The 19000-nt window shown below is 43.8% G+C and overlaps 2 protein-coding genes across 12 annotated transcripts in view; one reads left to right on the plus strand and one right to left on the minus strand.

Moving 5' to 3' along the window:
• Positions 1 to 6: 6 nt before the first annotated feature.
• On the minus strand, positions 7 to 9474 carry NUDT2 (nudix hydrolase 2). 8 transcript variants are annotated; one of them, XM_054054248.1, is made up of 4 exons: positions 9325 to 9400; positions 7394 to 7447; positions 6662 to 6819; positions 7 to 2137 (listed from the first exon to the last, which is right to left on the minus strand). In XM_054054248.1, exons 3-4 carry the CDS (start codon positions 6792 to 6794, stop codon positions 1824 to 1826), a joined length of 447 nt encoding a protein of 148 aa, XP_053910223.1. In that variant the 5' UTR covers positions 6795 to 6819; positions 7394 to 7447; positions 9325 to 9400; the 3' UTR covers positions 7 to 1823. The 8 variants fall into 8 exon arrangements, with proteins under 8 accessions (XP_053910223.1, XP_053910221.1, XP_053910227.1 ...); XM_054054246.1 differs by having other exon boundaries at positions 9309 to 9400; XM_054054252.1 differs by lacking the exons at positions 7394 to 7447; positions 9325 to 9400 and adding an exon at positions 9401 to 9474.
• A 346-nt stretch (positions 9475 to 9820) lies between these two features.
• The window catches only part of KIF24 (kinesin family member 24), a 38352-nt gene continuing 29172 nt past the window's right edge, over positions 9821 to 19000 (plus strand). For 2 of the 4 annotated variants that reach the window (XM_054054069.1, XM_054054072.1), the window contains exons 1-2: positions 9821 to 10054; positions 17188 to 17809. In XM_054054069.1, the coding sequence (XP_053910044.1) occupies positions 17202 to 17809 (608 nt within the window). In that variant the 5' untranslated portion in view covers positions 9821 to 10054; positions 17188 to 17201. Of the gene's footprint in view, positions 10055 to 17183; positions 17810 to 19000 lie in introns of those variants that run through there. The other 2 variants (XM_054054070.1, XM_009557826.2) reach the window with 2 other exon arrangements.

A 19000-nucleotide genomic window follows, 5' to 3' on the forward strand; every position in this document is an offset into this window, starting at 1 on the left:
AATATAGATGGGCTGTAAGTGGGTTTTTATTCATCAGTCTAAAGGAATGTAATAGAGTGACACTCCTATCACAGTGCTACTAAAGTTATTAATATAGGCTGCACTGAAGGATCAGTGCTGCAAAAACGCCGAATAACACAGTGCTCAAGTGCAGCCCATACTTATCAGCCCAGTTATGCCACATCTCTGGCATCGCAGGTCTTCTTCAGGGCTGATGTGATGCTGATGACCCTCATGTCACTCTTGCAGCAAGGTGGAAGATAAAGCGGAAATAAGGCCTTGCAAGGTCCAAAAGCCTAAGCAGCAAAGGCTAGAGGAAGCAGAGGGAAAAAGGGGCACTTGTTATGCCCAAAGTTCCCTGGGATTCAGAAAACTTCATTCCTCGCCTAAAAAAAATCAATAATGCCATCATGCTTTTTTGGTATTTATGTACCAAAACATTATACCTATATGTCTATACAAGAACAGGCCAAGAGAGTTGGGCTTGTTCAGATTAGAGAAGCGAAGGCTCTACGGACAACTTATAACAGCCTTTCAATACTTAAAGGGAGCCCACAGGAGGGGCTCTTTGTCAGGGAGTTCAGTGACAGGATCAAGGGGTAACAGTTTTAAGATGAAAGAGGGGAGACTAGATTAGATACTAGGAAAAAATGTTTTCCTGTGAGGGTGCTGAGGCCCTGGCACAGGTTGCCCAGAGAAGGCACGGACGCCCCACCCCTACCGTGTTCAGGGCCAGGCTTAGTGGGGCTCATGAGTAGCTTGATCCAGTGGGAGGTGTCCCTTTAGGGTTCCTTCAGGCCCAAACCATTCTATGATTCTATTATTAAGAACCATCATTATGAACTGAACATGCATAATCATACAGAGCGCTAACAATCTTGGCTTCCGCTGATGTCAACAACAAAAGAGAGGCCTACAAGAGAGCTGAAGCAGGCATGCATGTCAGTACCACCACAGGCTGCTGCAAGCCAGCATGGAACTGGCAGCACACATAGCCCTGCTGCGCACAGGTGGGTGCAGGCTGCAGCCATGGAAAAACAGATGCTATCCAATGGACAACAGACTGCACATTAGCTTAGATATTCTGTGCAGAAAATACTGCATTAGGCAGATACATTTCCCTTTCCCAACCCACTGAATAATGTATGGCCAAGGCGTCTGTTAAAGTAAAAAAGGAAAAGATAAAAAGAACTTCAAGTTTACTGTTTAAGTACTGTATGTCAACTGTTTACTAAGACTCCAGGATGGAAAGTGTTTTCATAACGGTTCATTAGTAATGTACATAAATTCATGATACAAACAAACAAGACCTGAAATGATTTGACAAGTTACCACAGCATATCAGTGGAGGAGTCGGGAACAGCGCCATTGCTTCCCCACTTGAAAAGCAAGGTGCAACTTCTGAAGTAAGCATTTTGTTATTAAAAAACTCCATATGCTCATTTCATCAACTCTGTAGGTCTGGATCAGCAAGTCAAGAACTGAAGTGTTTGATTTTTCAAAAAGACCTGTGACTGCTTATCACCACAAGGGGAGTGGAGGCGGAGGGAAAAAAGAAGAGAAGACAGGGATAGAAGAAGCCTTTGCTAGCTCTGGGTTTCTGTTCAGTCATCTCTGGCTCAAGGTTCAGTCAGACCATGCTTTCTGCAATAGCTAAGGGAGATAAAAGCACAAGCTCTTTAAAAGCTCTTCACTGAATTTGCAGATTTAAAAAAAGAAATCTACATTTCTGCAGCCGTGTAGTTCTTCTCCTGGTTAAAAATAATAATAATTAAAAAAGTAGGCCATGTTTCTTCTAAAGTTCCCCTTACCCTTCATAAAAACTACTCTTTGGAGCAGAGAAACTGATGCACCTCTTTCAGCGTAGCTTGCATGTCTTCATACTCTGCAAATTTGCAAGCATCCTCCAGCTTCAGCCACTGGAAAGCTTGGTGCTCCTCCGAGAGCTTGATTTCTGTGTTACAGTCGTTCATTTCCGCCAGCCAGTAAATGACTGTCTTAGGTTTGCCACGGACAGGATAGTGGAGTTCTTTCCTGTATCCTTCTATAAGGGTGAGCTGACTGGCCTGAAGACCAGCTTCTTCCTGTGTTTCCCGGAAGGCCGTCTGCAGGTCATCCTCTCCTGGATCCACATGGCCTGTCAAGAAGGTGAAAAAGTAAGTCTCTGTGAAGGAAACTCAGATTTTGTTCATTCAGACAATAATGAGGAAATATTGGGAGACAGACACGAGAGTACACCGTAGCTGATACAGAATCAAATGGAAACTGGAGCAGAGAGATTGCTTTTCCAACTCTTATGTCTCGATCTGTCTTTGCCTCATGGCTTTTAGGGTCATTGTTCATATCACATCTTCTGAAACTCCCAGTGGCCTGTCAGCACTACACATTTTTTCTTCCTAGTCCTTCTTTCCTCTTCTGCAGCACTCTGAACGCCTGATCACAGAATCATGGAATGGTTTGGGTTGGGGGGATTCTTTTAAGGTTACATGGTCCAAGCCACCCCAGAGACATCTTCAGCTGGATCAGGGTGTTCAGAGCCCAGCCAGCCCAACCCTGAATGTTTCCAGGGATGTTCCACCTGAGATCATCCAAAGGACTGAATGCCTCATGAATGCTTTTCCTTTATGGAGTTACAGGGGTGACTGCTCATCTGCAAGACTCTTAGTCCTCTCTCAAACTTTCCCTCACACAGAAGCTTAAGGCTCAATTCTGAAAAACTCGTGCTCATGCGAACAGCCCAAAATCAATGTGACCAGCACCAACAAATGCCACTTAAAAGGTGGGTTTCAGTTACAGGTACTTTTGTTTCTTTCCCATATTCTCCCCCGACATGCAGCAAGCCTAAAAGCCAATCCTTTCACCAGCTGCTTAGTTCCTCTAGGACACATCATTTATTTTATGCTGCTCAGAATGAAAGAGGTGCCATTACAAACAACGGATAAATATAACACATCCCCAGCTGTTTGTGGTGTTGTTGAGAAATGTCAGATTTGGTTTTCTCATGAAAGCTCCAGACCAGGACATAAATAGAATGAGTTAAGCAAGATTTCAAAAAAGCAACATGGCACGAGTTGGGAGGCTTAAAGAAGGGGGGAAGGGGGGGGAAGTTAAGCTTTATTTTTTCCCCGGTGTCTCTCTATTTTCTCCATAGCTATTTTCTCTGTAGCTTTTTCATAATTTCATCACAGAGATGATCTTCCCCAGGTCCCACACACTCAAAGCACATAAACCCACCTTTAATACAAGAGCTGGGTTATACAGGAAGCTTATTTTGCTTTCCCAACAAGTCTCACTCACTTCTTCCTCTACCTATCAGAAGTTAAACCACCTCGTACATTGTGACATCTTCTCAATGTAAAATCCTCTTCTGTTTCAAGTGGCAACTGTGCAGAAAACAGCATTTAACGCTGCACTTCACATCTTGGATACTTCAGATCAAATACTCTCAGGGGTTTAAGTAAAAATATTTTCGCTCTGATTCTCAGCACTGCAAGTCAAGTTGCCTCATTCTTCTTGACAAAGTACATGTCTCCATAGCTGGGACTTTTACTCAGAGTTGAGAAACAGATTCTACTTGGTCTTGCACAGCTGGATTACTTTTACAGTATCCACAGCAAATGCCCGCAGAACATCCATGAACAGTAAGCAACCAGTATTTTTATGATAGTCATGATCTGTAGTGACAAAATGTGCAAGAAACTGAGGTAGCAATGAAGCTGGGGGGGAGATTCAGTTTCAGCATGAAGGACATGGGTGCAGCCTCCTGCTTGCCAGCAGAGCGAAAAGCAATCACCTCCCTGTGCTGCCGATAACCTCAAGTCTGAGCTCCTTAAGCTTCCAACTTCGTGCAATGTGCTCTACCTACTGGGAGGAAAAAGGACTGCTGGCAGTACCTCACACCATGGCTTCCAAATCCTCCTGCATTAATGCAATTCCAGTATGCTGAGAAGGGAAATGAACCCTGCATCCCCTCCCCATGAGCCTCAGCTACAGGAAAGTCACAGTTCTAGCAGCAGAGATGAAGCTGATGAAGCCCAAGTGGGGATCCAAGCAAGTCCAGCTTAACCCTATAAGGGCTGCAGCTGCTTAGGGAACTTTTAAAACATCAACATACAGCTATAGCCATAAATATCCTTTTGCGTGCTCCTAGGGAGACAATCACAACTCCTCATCCTGTCTCCTGTCACGTTATATCTATGTCTACCTCATACACAAGTTGCATAACCACATTGCACAACCTGAGGCTGCCTTTGAGGACCACTCACATCACAAAATACACAACATAACACCTCCTCTTCATTTATTGCTCACAAATCTGTACCAAGCTACTATAAAAGGCTGCCATAAGATTGTGGCTTTTGATCTATACAACCTTAAACATATGTCCAGGGAGGGGATCTTCTGATGAGATCCCACCTGGAGTACTGCATCCCGCTCCGGAGCTCTCAGCTCACAAAACACACAGACTTGTTGAAGCAGGTCCACAGGACTGTGACAAAAATGATCAGAGGGATAGAACTCCTATCTATGGACAATGTCTGAGAAAGTTAGGGTTGTTCAGCCTGCAGAAGAGAAGGTTCCACGGAGACCTTACTGCGGCCTTTCAAAGTGACTTCTAAGGAAGACAGACACACAATTTTTCAGAGGGCCTGTAGCAACAGCACCAGGGCTATCAGTTGTAAAACAAAAGGGAGATTCAGATTAGATAAGAGGAACACATTTTGTACCAGGAAGGTGGTGAAACACTGGCACAGGTTGTCCAGAGAGATGGTGGATGCCTCATCCCTCAAAACATTCAAGGTCACCTTGGATGGGGCTCTGAGAAACCTGATCCAGTTGAAGATGACCCTGCTTACTGCTGGGCCATTTGGAAAAGGTGTCATTTAAAAGTCCCTCCCAACCCAAACCATTCCACGATTCTCAGTGCGAGAGACGGATGTCTACAAGTCATTTCAATCACTTCTCCAGAACCACTGTGTTCTCAGTGAATGTCTCCACATGGTTCCCTCTGCTCACAACTCATCACGTCCCAACACGTATTTTTTAGCTTTCCAGTAGGCTGCAAGTTCTAATCCCTTAGGGTTTTGGTGAAGTGGACAAGGGGAGGTTTGGAAAGTTTTGTTCTTTCCCTTAATAGGAGAGCATAGTTGATACTGTTAGAAGCTTTTTTTTATAATTTGCAAATTCCTGTTTACAAGCTGCTCCTGCACTGTGCTTTAAGCACACTGCATTTTACAAAACAAGTAGTAAAAACTAGCAGGACGGTATCTCAGAGGGTAAAACACAGCAGGTAAGAATTACTATAAGGAACTGGAAGTATTTTTTTGCTGTGCTTTTCCTGGTACCAGGCCTGTGACTATGTACTGCCTCCCAATGGCTTCACTGACAAGATGTTGCTGTTTGCCTACGTGCACAAGGCTTGTCTTCTCCTTTGGAGCCTCACAGGTGAGCAAGGATGGCTGACAACGTTAATTCTCTTACCCATCCACCTCATCTCTGCTGCATTAGGTATGGGATCTCAACAACAATCTCCTGAACTTAAACTCCTGCATCTTCTATTAAAGGTGCTTTAAAGTAAATCATCACCAATTTTAGTTTGCCTTCTAATGTTGCGCTGCAAACTGTCACCCCTCTGGTTATACATGGGCCAAACAACCGTGAAATGGCAGCAGTGGTATCTGGCAGAGGATCAGATGTGAGCGAGAAGGTAAAAATGTCTCTAGTTACCTAATTTGAGCTGTCGGTGCAATGTCTGACAAACATCAGATATTTGAGGAGCAGGATAGATTCACTCACCCTCAGCCCCAAACATGGAATGGTTTGAGTTGGAAGGGACCTTAAAGTCCATCCAGTTCCAAGCCCCCACCATGGGCAGAGACATCTCCCATAGCATCAGGTTGCTCAGAGCGTCATCCAACCCGGCCTTGAAGATCTCCAGGGAAGGAGTATCCACAGCATCCCTGCGCCACCTGTGCCAGTGCCTCACCACGCTCACAGTAATAAAATTCCTAGTATCTAATCTAAACCTCCCCTCTTTCAGCTTAAAACCATTCCCCATTTTCCAGTCCCTGCACTCCCTGATCAAGAGACCCTACCTCCCCAGCTTTCCTGTCTGTAGCCCTCTTCAGGTACTGGAAGACTGCTTATAAGGTCTCCCTGGAGCCTTCTCTTCTCCAGCCTGAACAACCCCACGTCTCTCAGCCTGTCCTTGTACAAGAGGTGCTCCAGCCATCTGATCATCTTTGTGGCCTCATCTGGACTCACTCCAACATATCCATGACCTTCCTGTGCTGCGGACTCCAGACCTGAATGCAGGACTCCAGGTGAGGTCTCAGGAGAGCAGAGTAGAGGGGCAAAATCACCTCCTTCACTCTGCTGCTCACACTGGTTTTGATGCAGCCCACACTGGCTTTCTGGGCTGCAAACATACATTGCTGGCTCATCTGAATCAGTCGTGACGAATAGTTTACAGCGCCACAACTTGTGAAGAACTCCTGGCGCAGAACTCCCCACTTACCTGCACGAACAGCACAACTGGTGGCTACTGTCAACTGATTAACTGCCCCTCAAACCTGACCATAGCAGCATTCAGCCAAAGTTCACCTGCGATCTCACTCACTCAAGAAGTGACCCTGAAGCATGTTATCAGAACAAACATCACCTTTGGGAGGCGTCCAGTGATGGGTCCCATAGGACGTCTGAAGGAGCAGGTATTCAATGCCATCAGTGATCTTAGAAGACTGTGCTGACTGCAGCCTCCTGTAGATGATCAGGCCACACGCCTTCACAGCCATGTCCCTCTGTTAACCACACGGAGAGCTGTAGAAGAGCACAGTGGAACAAGCAGGAACAACATACAGTTCAAACAGGCTGTATTTAGCTAGTAAACATACCTCAGCATGGGCTAAAAGTTGTCCATTCCTCTGTGGGATGGACGTCTTATTAACTGCCTTTGTATTGTAAAATTGGGCCCATTTCTTTTAAAGTAAGGAAACAGGAACATATATAAAAGCTTTAAAAAAGTTATCAAACGCATTAAATACAACCTGCACAACATTACTTTGCTGCTGATGTATTAAAAACTACATTGTAAGGAGACAAAAAACAATGAAGCAAAAGAAAAACCAATGATTAGCACTGTGAAGCTCTGCAAAAAATCCAAAAGTCCTCCACAAAGATAACACCTCAGTGTTACTGGAAGCAGTTGACAGGAACTGTAAGACAGTCCTCTAGGGCAGAAACTCCTCGAGATGCCAGCAGCAGAGCTGACAGAATTAATCCCAAAGGACAGGCTCTTTGCTGTCTGGGCTGGACGTGAGGCTGTTCCACAAAACTGAAGGTTTCTTTGCATATGCATTAAACAGTGGTTTGATGTAAACAGAAAGGAACACACCTCTTAATTGGCAAGTATTGCAATCAATAAGCTAAGCAGCCAGGACAAGTCTTCCTACACAGAAAAGGAGAGAAAGCAATGGAGATGAGAAATCCATGTTGAAGTACCACAAGAAGTAGTTACTGTTACAAAAAGTGGAATATCTTTAGTTAAGCTAAAGTAGAGTTAAGTCCATCTAAGTAATTGTATTTTTGAAAGTTAGACAGAATGTTCCTCTGATAGTGTTTTCTTTCAAGCAGTGTTTTCCCAGATATCGTTCATTCTCTGGAGATGATAATGTCTTATGTGAAGTATGATCTGTGCAAAACAGATGTGTCTTCTGTATCACCTCTGTTTTCAGTCTTTCTCTATCTCAAATGGAAGGTCAGACAGAGGTGGAAATAGCTGCAAATTAGCCAGAGATTTGACTGTTGTGAAGTTCATAATAACATTAAAATTAGTCTTTGGAAAGTAATAGAATATGCATAGGATTTCTGCGAAAATTTATACACATGCATGTATGTGGGAAATATATTCTACAACCAGTCTTGTCTCGTTGCACATGATTGATGGCGATCACTCCCTCAAGTTGCTCAGATCTGATAGAGGATGCTTGCTTCCTAAAACTCCAAAACGAGTCTTAAGAGGGTTTAATTGACAGCATTTTCGGTATCAAAAGTATCCAGCAATTACCAACTCCTGGCAAAGCTTTGCATTTTGACAGAGCCACACATTTCTGTACAGAACACTCAGACAATGCTGCTTTCCGTGGGATATGCAGCAAGGAATTGTGACAGCTCCAGTTTCCACACTGGGAAACCACATGGCAGTGCCCTCCACCACCATCCCAGCCCCAGGAGGATGTTCCCCTCTCCTGGTTAACCCCTCTTTAACTACCACTAACACTGAAAATGCCAGGAAATAAAATCTCTAAGAGACAAGAACTGGTTACAGAATATATTTCGCACTTACATGTGTATGTATAAATTTTCCCAGAAATCCAATGCATATTCTACTACTTTCCAAGGACTAATTTTAACTTTATTATGAACTTCACAACAGTCAAGTCTCTGGCTAATTTGGAGTACTGGAGCCAGCTCTCTGTCTGTCCTTGCAAATGAGATGAGGAAAGGCTGCAAACAGCGGTGATTGCAGAAAACATCTCTGCTCAGCACAGATCACACTGAACACAAGGTGTTATCATCTTCAAGGGATGAACAGTATCTGGAAAAACACTGTTTGAAAGAAAACCTGCTGTCAGTAGGACATTCTGTCTAACTTGCAAAAAAATACTCGGATGAACTTCACTTCAGCTTAACTCAAAATATTCCACTTGTAAAAGTAACTACTTCTTGTGTCAGTCTGACCTTGTGATTGACATGGGGAAGGACTGGAAAGAGAGGTGATTACAGAAGACACATCTGCTCAGCCCAGATCACACCGAACACAAGACATTATCATCTCCAAAGTGATGCTCATATCTTATCACCCACTCTCGAATGTACATGACAGTTCCTTTGTGTCTTCAGAATCCTCCGATACTCTTTATCTTATCTCCTTCCTCATTGTGTCCTCTTGGGGAGCTCAGGTCTGTCCTTTGTTCCTGCTGGGGGACTATCCTTGTTTCAACCAGTAACAAAGATAAACTCCTGTTGTAATCACATTCTGTATTATTATTATTACTAAGGATTTATTCTGTCCTTCAAAAGGATGAACAGTGTCTGGAAAAATACTGCCTGAAAAACAACACGGTGCCAGAAGGACATTCTATCTAACTTTCAACACAATAACAAATATTCCACTTTTTCTAACAGTAACTCCCTCTCCTCTCACCGACGCCTCCAGTTTCCACACCGGGAAACCACATGGCCGCACCCTTCCCCACCACCTCAGTCCCAGGAGGGTGTTCCCCTCTCGCGGTTAACCCCTCCCTGACCGTCACCCCTCCTTGCCCACGGGCGCTGCCGGAGATCACGCCCTCCACCCGCTCCGAGGCCTCGGGAACGGCCTCAGGCAGCCACGGCTCACCTTCACTTCCGGGATGAGGCGGGGCGCGGCGCGCTCGGAGGCGGCCGCAGCCAATCAAAGCGGAGCAAGAGCACAGGATGAAGGCGGAGCTCGGAGAACGATTGAACGCAGACACAACCAATCATCGTGCGCTGTCTGGGGAGGGGGCGGGGACTTTAGCGCACCAGCCAATCAGAGAGGGGCACGGCTCTCTTGCTTGAGCCAATCGCAGCGGCGGAACTTCCCGCCTCGCTCCGCCCCGCCTCCCCCGCCCACCTCGCTCTCTGAGCTCCGCCTTCTCTTCCCTCGGAGCGCTCCGATTGGCTGCTTACCTCTAGGCCGCGCCCCCTCCGCCCCTCCCCCGAGTCCCATTGGCTGGTGCGGGGCGCGGGGCTGCGCGCGAGGGTTTGAAGCGGGAAAGGCGCCGTTGCCATGGAGACGCGGCCTAGCGGCGGCTGCCGGACAGCGCCGTGAGCGGGACCGGGGGGCGGCGAGGAGTGCAGGGGCTGGGACCCTCCTCGGCCCGGCGGCCCCGAGACCCGCCCGCGGCCGAACAGCGGCGGGAAGAGTGAGCAGAGCCGAGGCGGGGGGCGTCGGTGCGGGGCCGAGTTCGGCCAGGGCAGCCTGGAGACCTGGGAGGTGAGATCAGGGAGAGGATCCATGAATCCACGTGAGGTGAGATCAGGGAGGGAATCCGTAAATCCCTGTGGGACTAAATTGTGGGATAGCATCCATAAATCCCTATGGGGGTGAATTAAGGGATAGAATCCATAATTCCTTGTGGGGATGAATTCAGGGAGAGAACCCATAAATAGCTGTGGGGCTGAATTTAGGGAGTAGAGCTGAGAATTCTTTGGGGGATGAATTCAAGGAGAGAATCCATAAATCCCTACAGGGTTGAATTCAGGGACGGGAGCCGTGAGTTCTTTGGGGAATGAATTCAATGAGAGGATCCATAAATCCCTGTGGGGAAGAATTCAGGGAGATAATCCATAAAACCCTATGGGGCTGAATTCTGGAAGTGAAGCTGTAAATCCCTGTGGGGCTGAATTTAGGGAGGGGAGCCGTGAATTCCTTGGGGGATGAATTCAAGGAGAGAATCCATAAATCCCTGTGGGGCTGAATTAATGGACAAAATAAATAATTCCCTATGTGGCTGAATTCAGCGAGGGATGCTGTAAATCCCTGTGGGGCTGAATTCAGAAACAGAAGCTGCAAATGCCTACAGGGCTGCATTTGGTGTCCATTCCCCCCTCATCGTACTGATGTATGTGCAGCGGTTTGTTTTAATACAACTATCATATAAATATTGAAAGCCATTTGGTAAATCTTACAAGCAAGAGAAGCTGGGGCACAATTTTCAAATGATTGGGATTGCACTGTAACTCATAGATTATTTTCTCAGCTTGCGGTTGTATATTAGACACTTCCCTTTTCCATGCAGCTGTTGTTTGAAGCAGTTGTCGGGGATCAGCTGTAGGATGGGGTCTCTTCTGCTGAGGTCATTAGACTAAACTTAGTATGGAGGGGTGGCTATAAAATATATCAGTCTTGTGCCATGAAAAATATCAGAAAGGGAAAAAAGCCAACATTTAGTTGTTGTTCTTCCACTGTTTTGAAGAGCAGTGAAGTGAGTGATAGTTTCAGTAACCATCCCTGTGTTAGGAATGTCAGCACCAATGAAATGGTATTGTTACGCCATGGAGAAGACCTGCATCCTTGTAAAATTATTGTCAGTTAACGTTAGCAGCATTCCTCCTCTCCAGTTACTTTTACAATACAGAAATGGGAGTTATCCATTGCTAGTGTTCAGCTTCGGACCTTGTATCTTTGAAATAGGCTGCTGTATCCTGTTCCAATGACTAGCAGAGCATTTAATACTACTCCGTGTTTGTGCACAGGATGCTGCGTAGCATAATCCCATGATCTTACAAAGGGATCTGCTGCAATGTCAGACGCTATTCCATAGACCCCTACTAACTGCATGGAACTAAAATTACAGACTTGTGTTACAGTACAGTTTATGTCTTAAACACAGAGGTCGTATTTATGAAAGTGCAGCCTCACCCTGACCAACAGGAACATCCTGATTTCTGAGGAATGGGGTCAGAATAATTAAAGGATTTTGCGTGGTGCTCTGGAAAAGCAAATTAGCCATTTGCTTCTAGAGGGCTAAATCAGATTTGGCTCTGGATCACAGTTAAAAAGGGCTTAATGTTCAATTGAATAAGAAATGAAGGTGGATGAGTAGTGACGCAAGTTAATACTCTCTTTTCTCAACCGTATGATTGCCAGTTCAGCGTTGTTCTGGTCATCAGCTTCATTCTGGTCTTCTACTTCTGTGCTTCAAAAAACAGCAAGCGCTTTGGCAGGGAACTAGCTGGTGCTGGAGACTTGTTGGGGTAGTGTGTTTACAGGCAATAAATACAACACACTGCTACAGTTCAAGTGAAGAAAGCAAACCCACCAACATGCATCTGGCCTTTACAAGTGTTACAAACTCTTGTTTTTATAAGGTAGTTGTACAGCAAAAGGATTTACATAATGCAAAGTGAGAACCAGGAAAACAAAGTACTGCTTAGGTTTCATACACTGATGGACAACTACTATGTTTATCAGATGCCCTTGAAAATTGTTCCTAATAAAATCATCTTGTGATCAGACCAGAGTTTATCAACATGAGCTGGCAATGTGTGCCCGCAGCCCAGCTAACTGTATCCTGGGCTTCAGAAGAGGCATGGCCAGCAGGTTGAGGGAGGTGATTCTGCCCCTCTATTCCTCTCTTGTGAGACCTCATCTGGAGTATTGTGTCCAGTTTTGGAATACTCAACATAATAAGGATATGGAGCTGTTGGAGTAGTCCAGAGGAGGGCTACAGGATAATCAGAGGACTGGAGCACCTTCTCTACAAGGACAAGCTGAGAGAGTTGGGCTTGTTCAGCCTGAAGAAGAGAAGGCTCCAAGAAGACCCTATAGCTACCTTCCAGTACCTGAACGTGGCCTAAAAGAAAGCTGAGGAGGGACTGTTTACAAACGTTTGTAGTGATAGGACCAGGGGCAATGGGTGTAAACTGGAGAGGGGCAGATTTAGACTAGACATGAGGAAGAATTTCTTCACCATGAGAGTGGTGAGGCACTGGCACAGGTTGCCCAGGGAAGCTGTGGATGCCCCATCCCTGGGGATGTATAAGGCCAGGTTGGACGGAGCCTTGGGTTGACACGTGGAAAGACGTAAGTTCTCTCCCTCTGACACACACACTCTGCCCTCTGGTGGTCTTGGGCGGGGAGTTTCTGGAGAAAGGCTCTCAGTCTTCATGGTGAACTTCTCAACTCGTCCTTCATGCACATGCTCTTAGACAGCTTGGGCACCTCTTCTAGATTGCATCTGGTCCTAGCTGGTTCTTCTTTCTCTTATCATTGCACTAGTCCTTATTATCTGGCTTAACTGGCCAGGCATAGGCAACAAATGTTCATTATCAGGAACAAAACATGCTTATGTAAGTGAAATAGCTATCTTAAAACTTAAACAATAAAAGCATAGCTAAACATGTTATAATGCAAGGGACATAGCTACTTTAAAACTTAAACAAACAAAGCATAACTAAATGTGTTACAATGCCCCTGTTCAGGACAGCCTGATCCAGTGGAACGTGTTCCTGCCCATGGCAGGGAGGTTGGAACTAGATGATCTTTAAGGTCCCTTCGAACCCAAACTATTCCATGATTCTATGATTATCTCTAGGTTATTTGCAGGACTAAATATATAGTTGCATTAGCTTGTGTTTGCAGGACTGCCACATCAAGCTTCTTCTCTTTGGCATGACTTAGTTTCCCTAGTTTAAAATATGAGTTTAGTGACACTTGTGTCATGTTTCAGTGGTGACACTAAGGAGCGTCAATAGAAGTAGGGTAAAATTGTCAAGCAAATATGAGTGAGCTACAGTGAGATAACAGGGCAGATGAGTGTCACTCAAGTGAACAAGGCACTAAGATCCATAACATATCAGCAGTTAATACAGATCAAGATGTAGTGGCCTAAGGGTGCTTTATCTTTAAGTAGTCTATGTAGGGATTTCTTTTATGCATTTTATGTACAGTTCCTGATGCTTGCTGAGGATCAGCTCCTAGAGCATAATTTTGTGCTAAGTTAATTTCCTTCTGAATATGCAAAATGTAACCACTCATTTCTGCTATTTACGCCTGACTTTCCTCTCCAGCTTTATGACCTTTGAAAAAAACCTTTGTTACAGAAACAGCAGGGGAGTTCTCTGATGACAAGCTCTGACCTTATTCTGTGCTTTGAGTCGATCCCTACCTATAAAATTCTTATGCTTTTTTGCAATAAGTACCTAACCGTTACCAGCATCTGGCAGCCTTTTAAGACCTTTGTAAAGCTTCTTTGCCTAAAAAATAAGTTGTAGAGAACTCAAAATTGTCACATAAACAGTGATAGGCTGACTGGTACCTGACTCGGACACTTTGTGTGTTCCAGCAATGAGATGTATAACCAGGAACTGTTTATCTCTTGCTGCAAGCTTGTGTATTAGCAAGGAAAGATGCGCTGGACTTCATTGACTTCACTGTTTTGCTGGCCAGCTTCCCATCAAAGGAAAAGCAAGTCCTTTGTATTAGGGGAAGGTGAAGCTGAATCTCTGTCAGCTAAAATGAGAAGGGCAACCAGTGAACAGTGAAGAATTAAAAGCAGTGTTGCCAGAGAGATTGAGTGAAAAGTTGTTCTTAGGCTTGAGACCGTTTCACCTTGTAACTGGGTGCACATGGAGAATTATAGCTCCATACTGACCCACTTCTTCTTCAAAATGTATGTGATATCCAACTGTTTTAAGAAGTCTTAGGCTTTTGTCCGGGTCCTCTTTTCAGTGAAGCCACCCATAGCTTTGCAGGGAGCAAGGCTTGGTTTGCTACCAAACTACCCCTCTGAAGAACGTTACATTTCCTTGGGCCACGACACAGTGTTCTCTCAGGTGAACGAACAAAATTAGATCCTTGCAGTAGCAGAGGGAAGGCTGGGTCTTATTTATTTAAAAGTGTTCTCTTTTTTTGCCAGAAGATGGCATTACCATTAACAGTCTAGGATTCTCGAAAACCAACCAATACTCCTCTTATTTCTTTACAAAGCCAATTTATTTTGGAGTATTAAGTATCTGTTTTAGAAAGTATCTTCAGACACAAAGAACCCTGCAGAGTCGGACAAATTAAAGTATTCTTTTAATGAGGAGAAACATGCTCCTTTCTTTTAAAATACCACCAGTTGAAAGGCCAGAAGGCTTTTACTGACAACTGCAATTCCCCCTGAATTCTTTTGTGTATCAGCCACACCAAATCTTTTGGAAAATTGTCTGCTCCTGAGTTTTTTAAAGTTATTGGAAGTGCTGGACCCCATCACCATGATGGTTGCTTCATTTCTCCATGGTTAGTTAATTTGATTCTCCTTTATTAGTCGATGTTCAGTTTTCCTACATTATGAAGTTGCTGTTCCATGGATGGAGAGACACTGATGTTATCACTTGAAACCACTTAGATCCACTAAGATCTATTATGTCTGGGGGAGGAGAAGCAGCTACATTACCTCTCAGGCCAGTTCTCGAAAACAAGCCATTTTACTTGCTTTCTCATGACACAGAACCTTAGCCACTAAGCCGTGCAGAGCTGCTTACAAGTCTCAGTACTAACCTTCTTGTATGTTCTGCAGTACCAGTATTACTTGGATTTTCTGTGTTTTAAGAATCATAGCCTCCTGTTTCCCCAGATCATGGAATCTGTCTGTACAGTCATTTCTAGCTATTTAAATATATTTAGTTTAATTTTTAATTAGAACCTAGAACTTAAAATTGTCTGTTCTCTCCTTTTGTCTGCTGCCCTTGTTTTGGGAAGTGTCTCCATTTTGTTTTCCCTTTTTACCCTCTCTTCTCTCTCTCTTGTGTTCAACATGATTGGTTCACATGGAGGTTAACATGGACCTAGTTGTTGCACAGGTATTTATTCGGCCACTCTGTATTTGTCTTAAGCATACATAAATACGTAGGTGCAACCTAGGATACAGAGCGAGAACAGGCAAAAGAATTTTATTGGACTGTTTTCATCTTTAACAGATTCTCAGTACCTTGAGGTCGGTGTTTCGGCTTTGTCTTCCAGCTGCTCTTTTCATCAAACAAAAGAAATTTCCCATGGCAGTGAATCCAGCCAGTTCCTCAGAACCTCTACTGGTTTTATATGTTAGGCTACCACATGCATTTTTTCGAAAACATAACCCTCCTTTAAATGAAGCCTGAAGTTTCTGTGGAATTTTGTCTGTTATAGAAGCTGGCAAACTGTGAATGCTTGTGGAAGCCCTTGTGTGTGTGCTATAGTCAGCCTCTCTGGTTATTGGCTTTGCCATCATCTCTGTCAGGTGTGATTTCCCCCTCCCAGGATCTGATAATCTCAGCAGTGCCTGTGGCTTTACCTTAGGGTTCAGAATTGCATTACAGACACATTGAGTAAGTCCACCTACACACTAATGTTTTTGTCTTTAAGCTTGTTACTGCTGAATCTGATAGTTTCATTCTGGCTAAATACTGTTTACAGCCTAGAGTGTAGCTTCTACATCGTTTTAGCTGTCCTCTGCCGCAGCTTTTGGCCTCTGTAATATCTTATGCTGTCAGGACTCCCAATATAATCCTTATTATCTTGTTATTATTTCAACATAATGTGTTAAATTATTTTAATAATCTGGAATCAATTTTGGGGGTGATACTTGGTGATATTCCTATATATTATTTATATGTTATTGTAGGGATGCTTGAAAATCCAGTCAGAATTACCCTGAATTACGGGAGAAAATCTTAGTCTTAATTAACTTGGTTATGTCAAATGTTACTGTAACCCCTAAATGTGAGCAAGAGCTGTATTTGCTAAGGTTCTAGACTGAAGAAAGAGGTAAGAAGGCAGTGGGCAGCAGATACTTGAAGTGCTATAATTTTTGCCATTTTATGGAACGAGTAAAAATATCTGCAGACATTAATCCATCTGGATACAGACAGCTGCACAATGCGTTGCAAGGGAGATGTGAGCAAGGGAGTTGAGGGGGTTTTGGCATACCTTTCAGTGATGTATTGCGTTTTTGGGTTTCCCAGGAATGCGAGTGTGGTGTTCCTGCAGCATATATAGCTTTGGAGAGATTCTCTGTTTCAGATTTTGCTGAATGTTTTGGCTGTAAAGTCAATGATGCCTAGAAATGCTTACAGGATTCATGACACAGGAGAGAAAGTTACACAACAAAACTACAACCTTGTAGTTCTTCTGTAAGATGAATGATCTTAATGATTCAGCTTGAGGTGAGGATAAATGCGATTTCCTCTCCTTTGGTTAGTTAACCGGGGATAGCTGTACCGTATTAGACCACATGCCCTGATATTAAATTGAGGGTCTAAAATTAGGCATTATACATTCTGTAGCTTGAGGACTGGGTTTCAGTAGCTGCGGCATTCATCGAGTAGACATCGGGCGTGTAGGAAGTCTGCAGCAGTAAGTCAGCATTACATCATGCATTTCTTACACATTATTGTGCATTGTCTGATTTTAAAGTACAGTTTCATAGATAAAACATTTGTTTCAATTTTAGTTTACTGCTGTTATTGCTGTATTCTGTACTGTTTGGCAGTCTGTTGTATTGTACACTTGAAGTTTAACAAGCTTCTAGACTAATTGCAGGTAATGGCATCGGGAAATGTCTCACTTCTTCATTAGTAGCTCTGTCAGATATGATGTTTCATATGATTCTAATATTTATATTCCTTAATTTCTTCTAGACTTTAGCTTGAAGATGGCATCATGCCTTTATGAATGCCTTTGTGAGGCAAAGCTTGAAAAATACTATCCCCTCTTTGCTGCCTTTGGTCTTCAGAAGATTGATGAGCTTGCCAAAGTCTCCATGGAAGATTTTACCAAACTGGGGATCCATGACATGAGTGACCGCAAACGACTCTTTCAGCTCATTAGAATAATCAACATTATGCAAGAGGCAGATGTTGCAGGCGTAAGCGACCAAGATTTTCAACCAAGTAGCCTTCTCATTCAGCCGCAATTGAACAGATCAGGTCCCCGTAGGCAGCTACGTTTTGAGTCCTTTTTTGAAGAAAATGATAAAACTGTTAAAGAATCTGAATCATATGGTTCATCCAATTGCAGTGCCAATGAAGAGAGGAATGGTGTAGGGGAAACGCTGGGACACCTTCAGCCGCATATCTCAGAGCCAAACAGATTAACTGGAAGAGATCTAAATAGTCCTGCAATATGCACAAAAACCGACTTGACCTGTCCAACAGTTTCTGATGATATTGCTTCTCTCCTGGGAGATTCTGAAGCTCCCATCATACAAAGAATAACACATATTTCAGGGTATAATTACGGACTACCTCGTTCCCTTATCAGGTAACAATCAGTCACCTTTATTGTACTGTAGTTCAAGTTAGTCATACTTAATTCTTTCTTCATTGTGGAGGAGAATCTGTCTTCGTCACCTTCAAATAAGCAATCCTACCAGTACAGAGCAATGCAAATTCTTACAGAGAAAGAGAGATATCAATAAGTGCTTTCACCTCTTCAAGTCTGATAGAAAGAATCAGCTGAATTTCACCAGCTGCTACTTACTAAGGTTGTCTAAGAACAATTGTTATTGTCTTTCAGGATATAAGGCCTTGTTTGCTTGATGGTTTTGACCAATCTTTCTCATTTTCTTTCTATGAGAATATCTTGCAAAACATTATTTTTCCAAAATATGGAGTCATCTGTTGATAAGTTTGTCTAGTTTTTCCCAGTGAAACAGATACATACTGTGATGCCTATATTTGTTTACAAAGAAATTTCTGAACTAGAGCTTTAAAAAGAAACAAAATTAATTTAACTGGGGTGTGATACAGAGGCAGTGGTGAGAGGGATGACTTGTACCTGCTCCTCTTCCACCCAGTCTGTAACTCTTATACTTTTCCCAGTGACTGGCAGCAAAGGGGCTATGGTTATCTGGAATCACTGGTAAATCTACCCTGGCAACATTTTTAAAGCACAAAATAATTATTTCCTGATTTAGCAGGCAGAACACAAACCCCTCTGTACATCTACTACCAGCATTGACCTCATTGTGATGGAGTCATGGCAGTTTTGGTTTAAAATGCAGGGAAGAGTGGTAGCTGTACAAGGCTGGGCCTTGGTCTGGGAAGGCTGTGGTCAAGCCATACTATGTGGGGGCATCCGTAGAGTTGGGGTCTTGGTTACAACTCTCACTGAACATGCATGTATCCTGGAGGGATGTTGCCACAGTGCAAAAGTGCTCAGGTGATATGGTATTTAGAGCACTTAACATGTGAAATGAAAGATGTGGGTCTGTAACTCCCCTTTGCTAGAAAAAATTCATTCCCACCTTCCAGAGAGGTGTGCACTTTCTGTGACTAGCATTGTGGTTCATCCTGTGGGCTCTGCATCCTCCTGCTGATACGCCTGAATTTCTCTTTCTCCTGCTTTGACTGCAGAGTATGTGTTGTGCATTCCAGGCTTGGGCCAGTCTGCTGACACTTGGATTTGTGATAACTCTTTTGCAAGTGCCTAACTCCTCCATTGAGTCCATCC

The sequence above is a fragment of the Cuculus canorus genome, chromosome Z, assembly GCF_017976375.1.
Source record: "Cuculus canorus isolate bCucCan1 chromosome Z, bCucCan1.pri, whole genome shotgun sequence".
Taxonomy (NCBI): domain Eukaryota; kingdom Metazoa; phylum Chordata; class Aves; order Cuculiformes; family Cuculidae; genus Cuculus; species Cuculus canorus.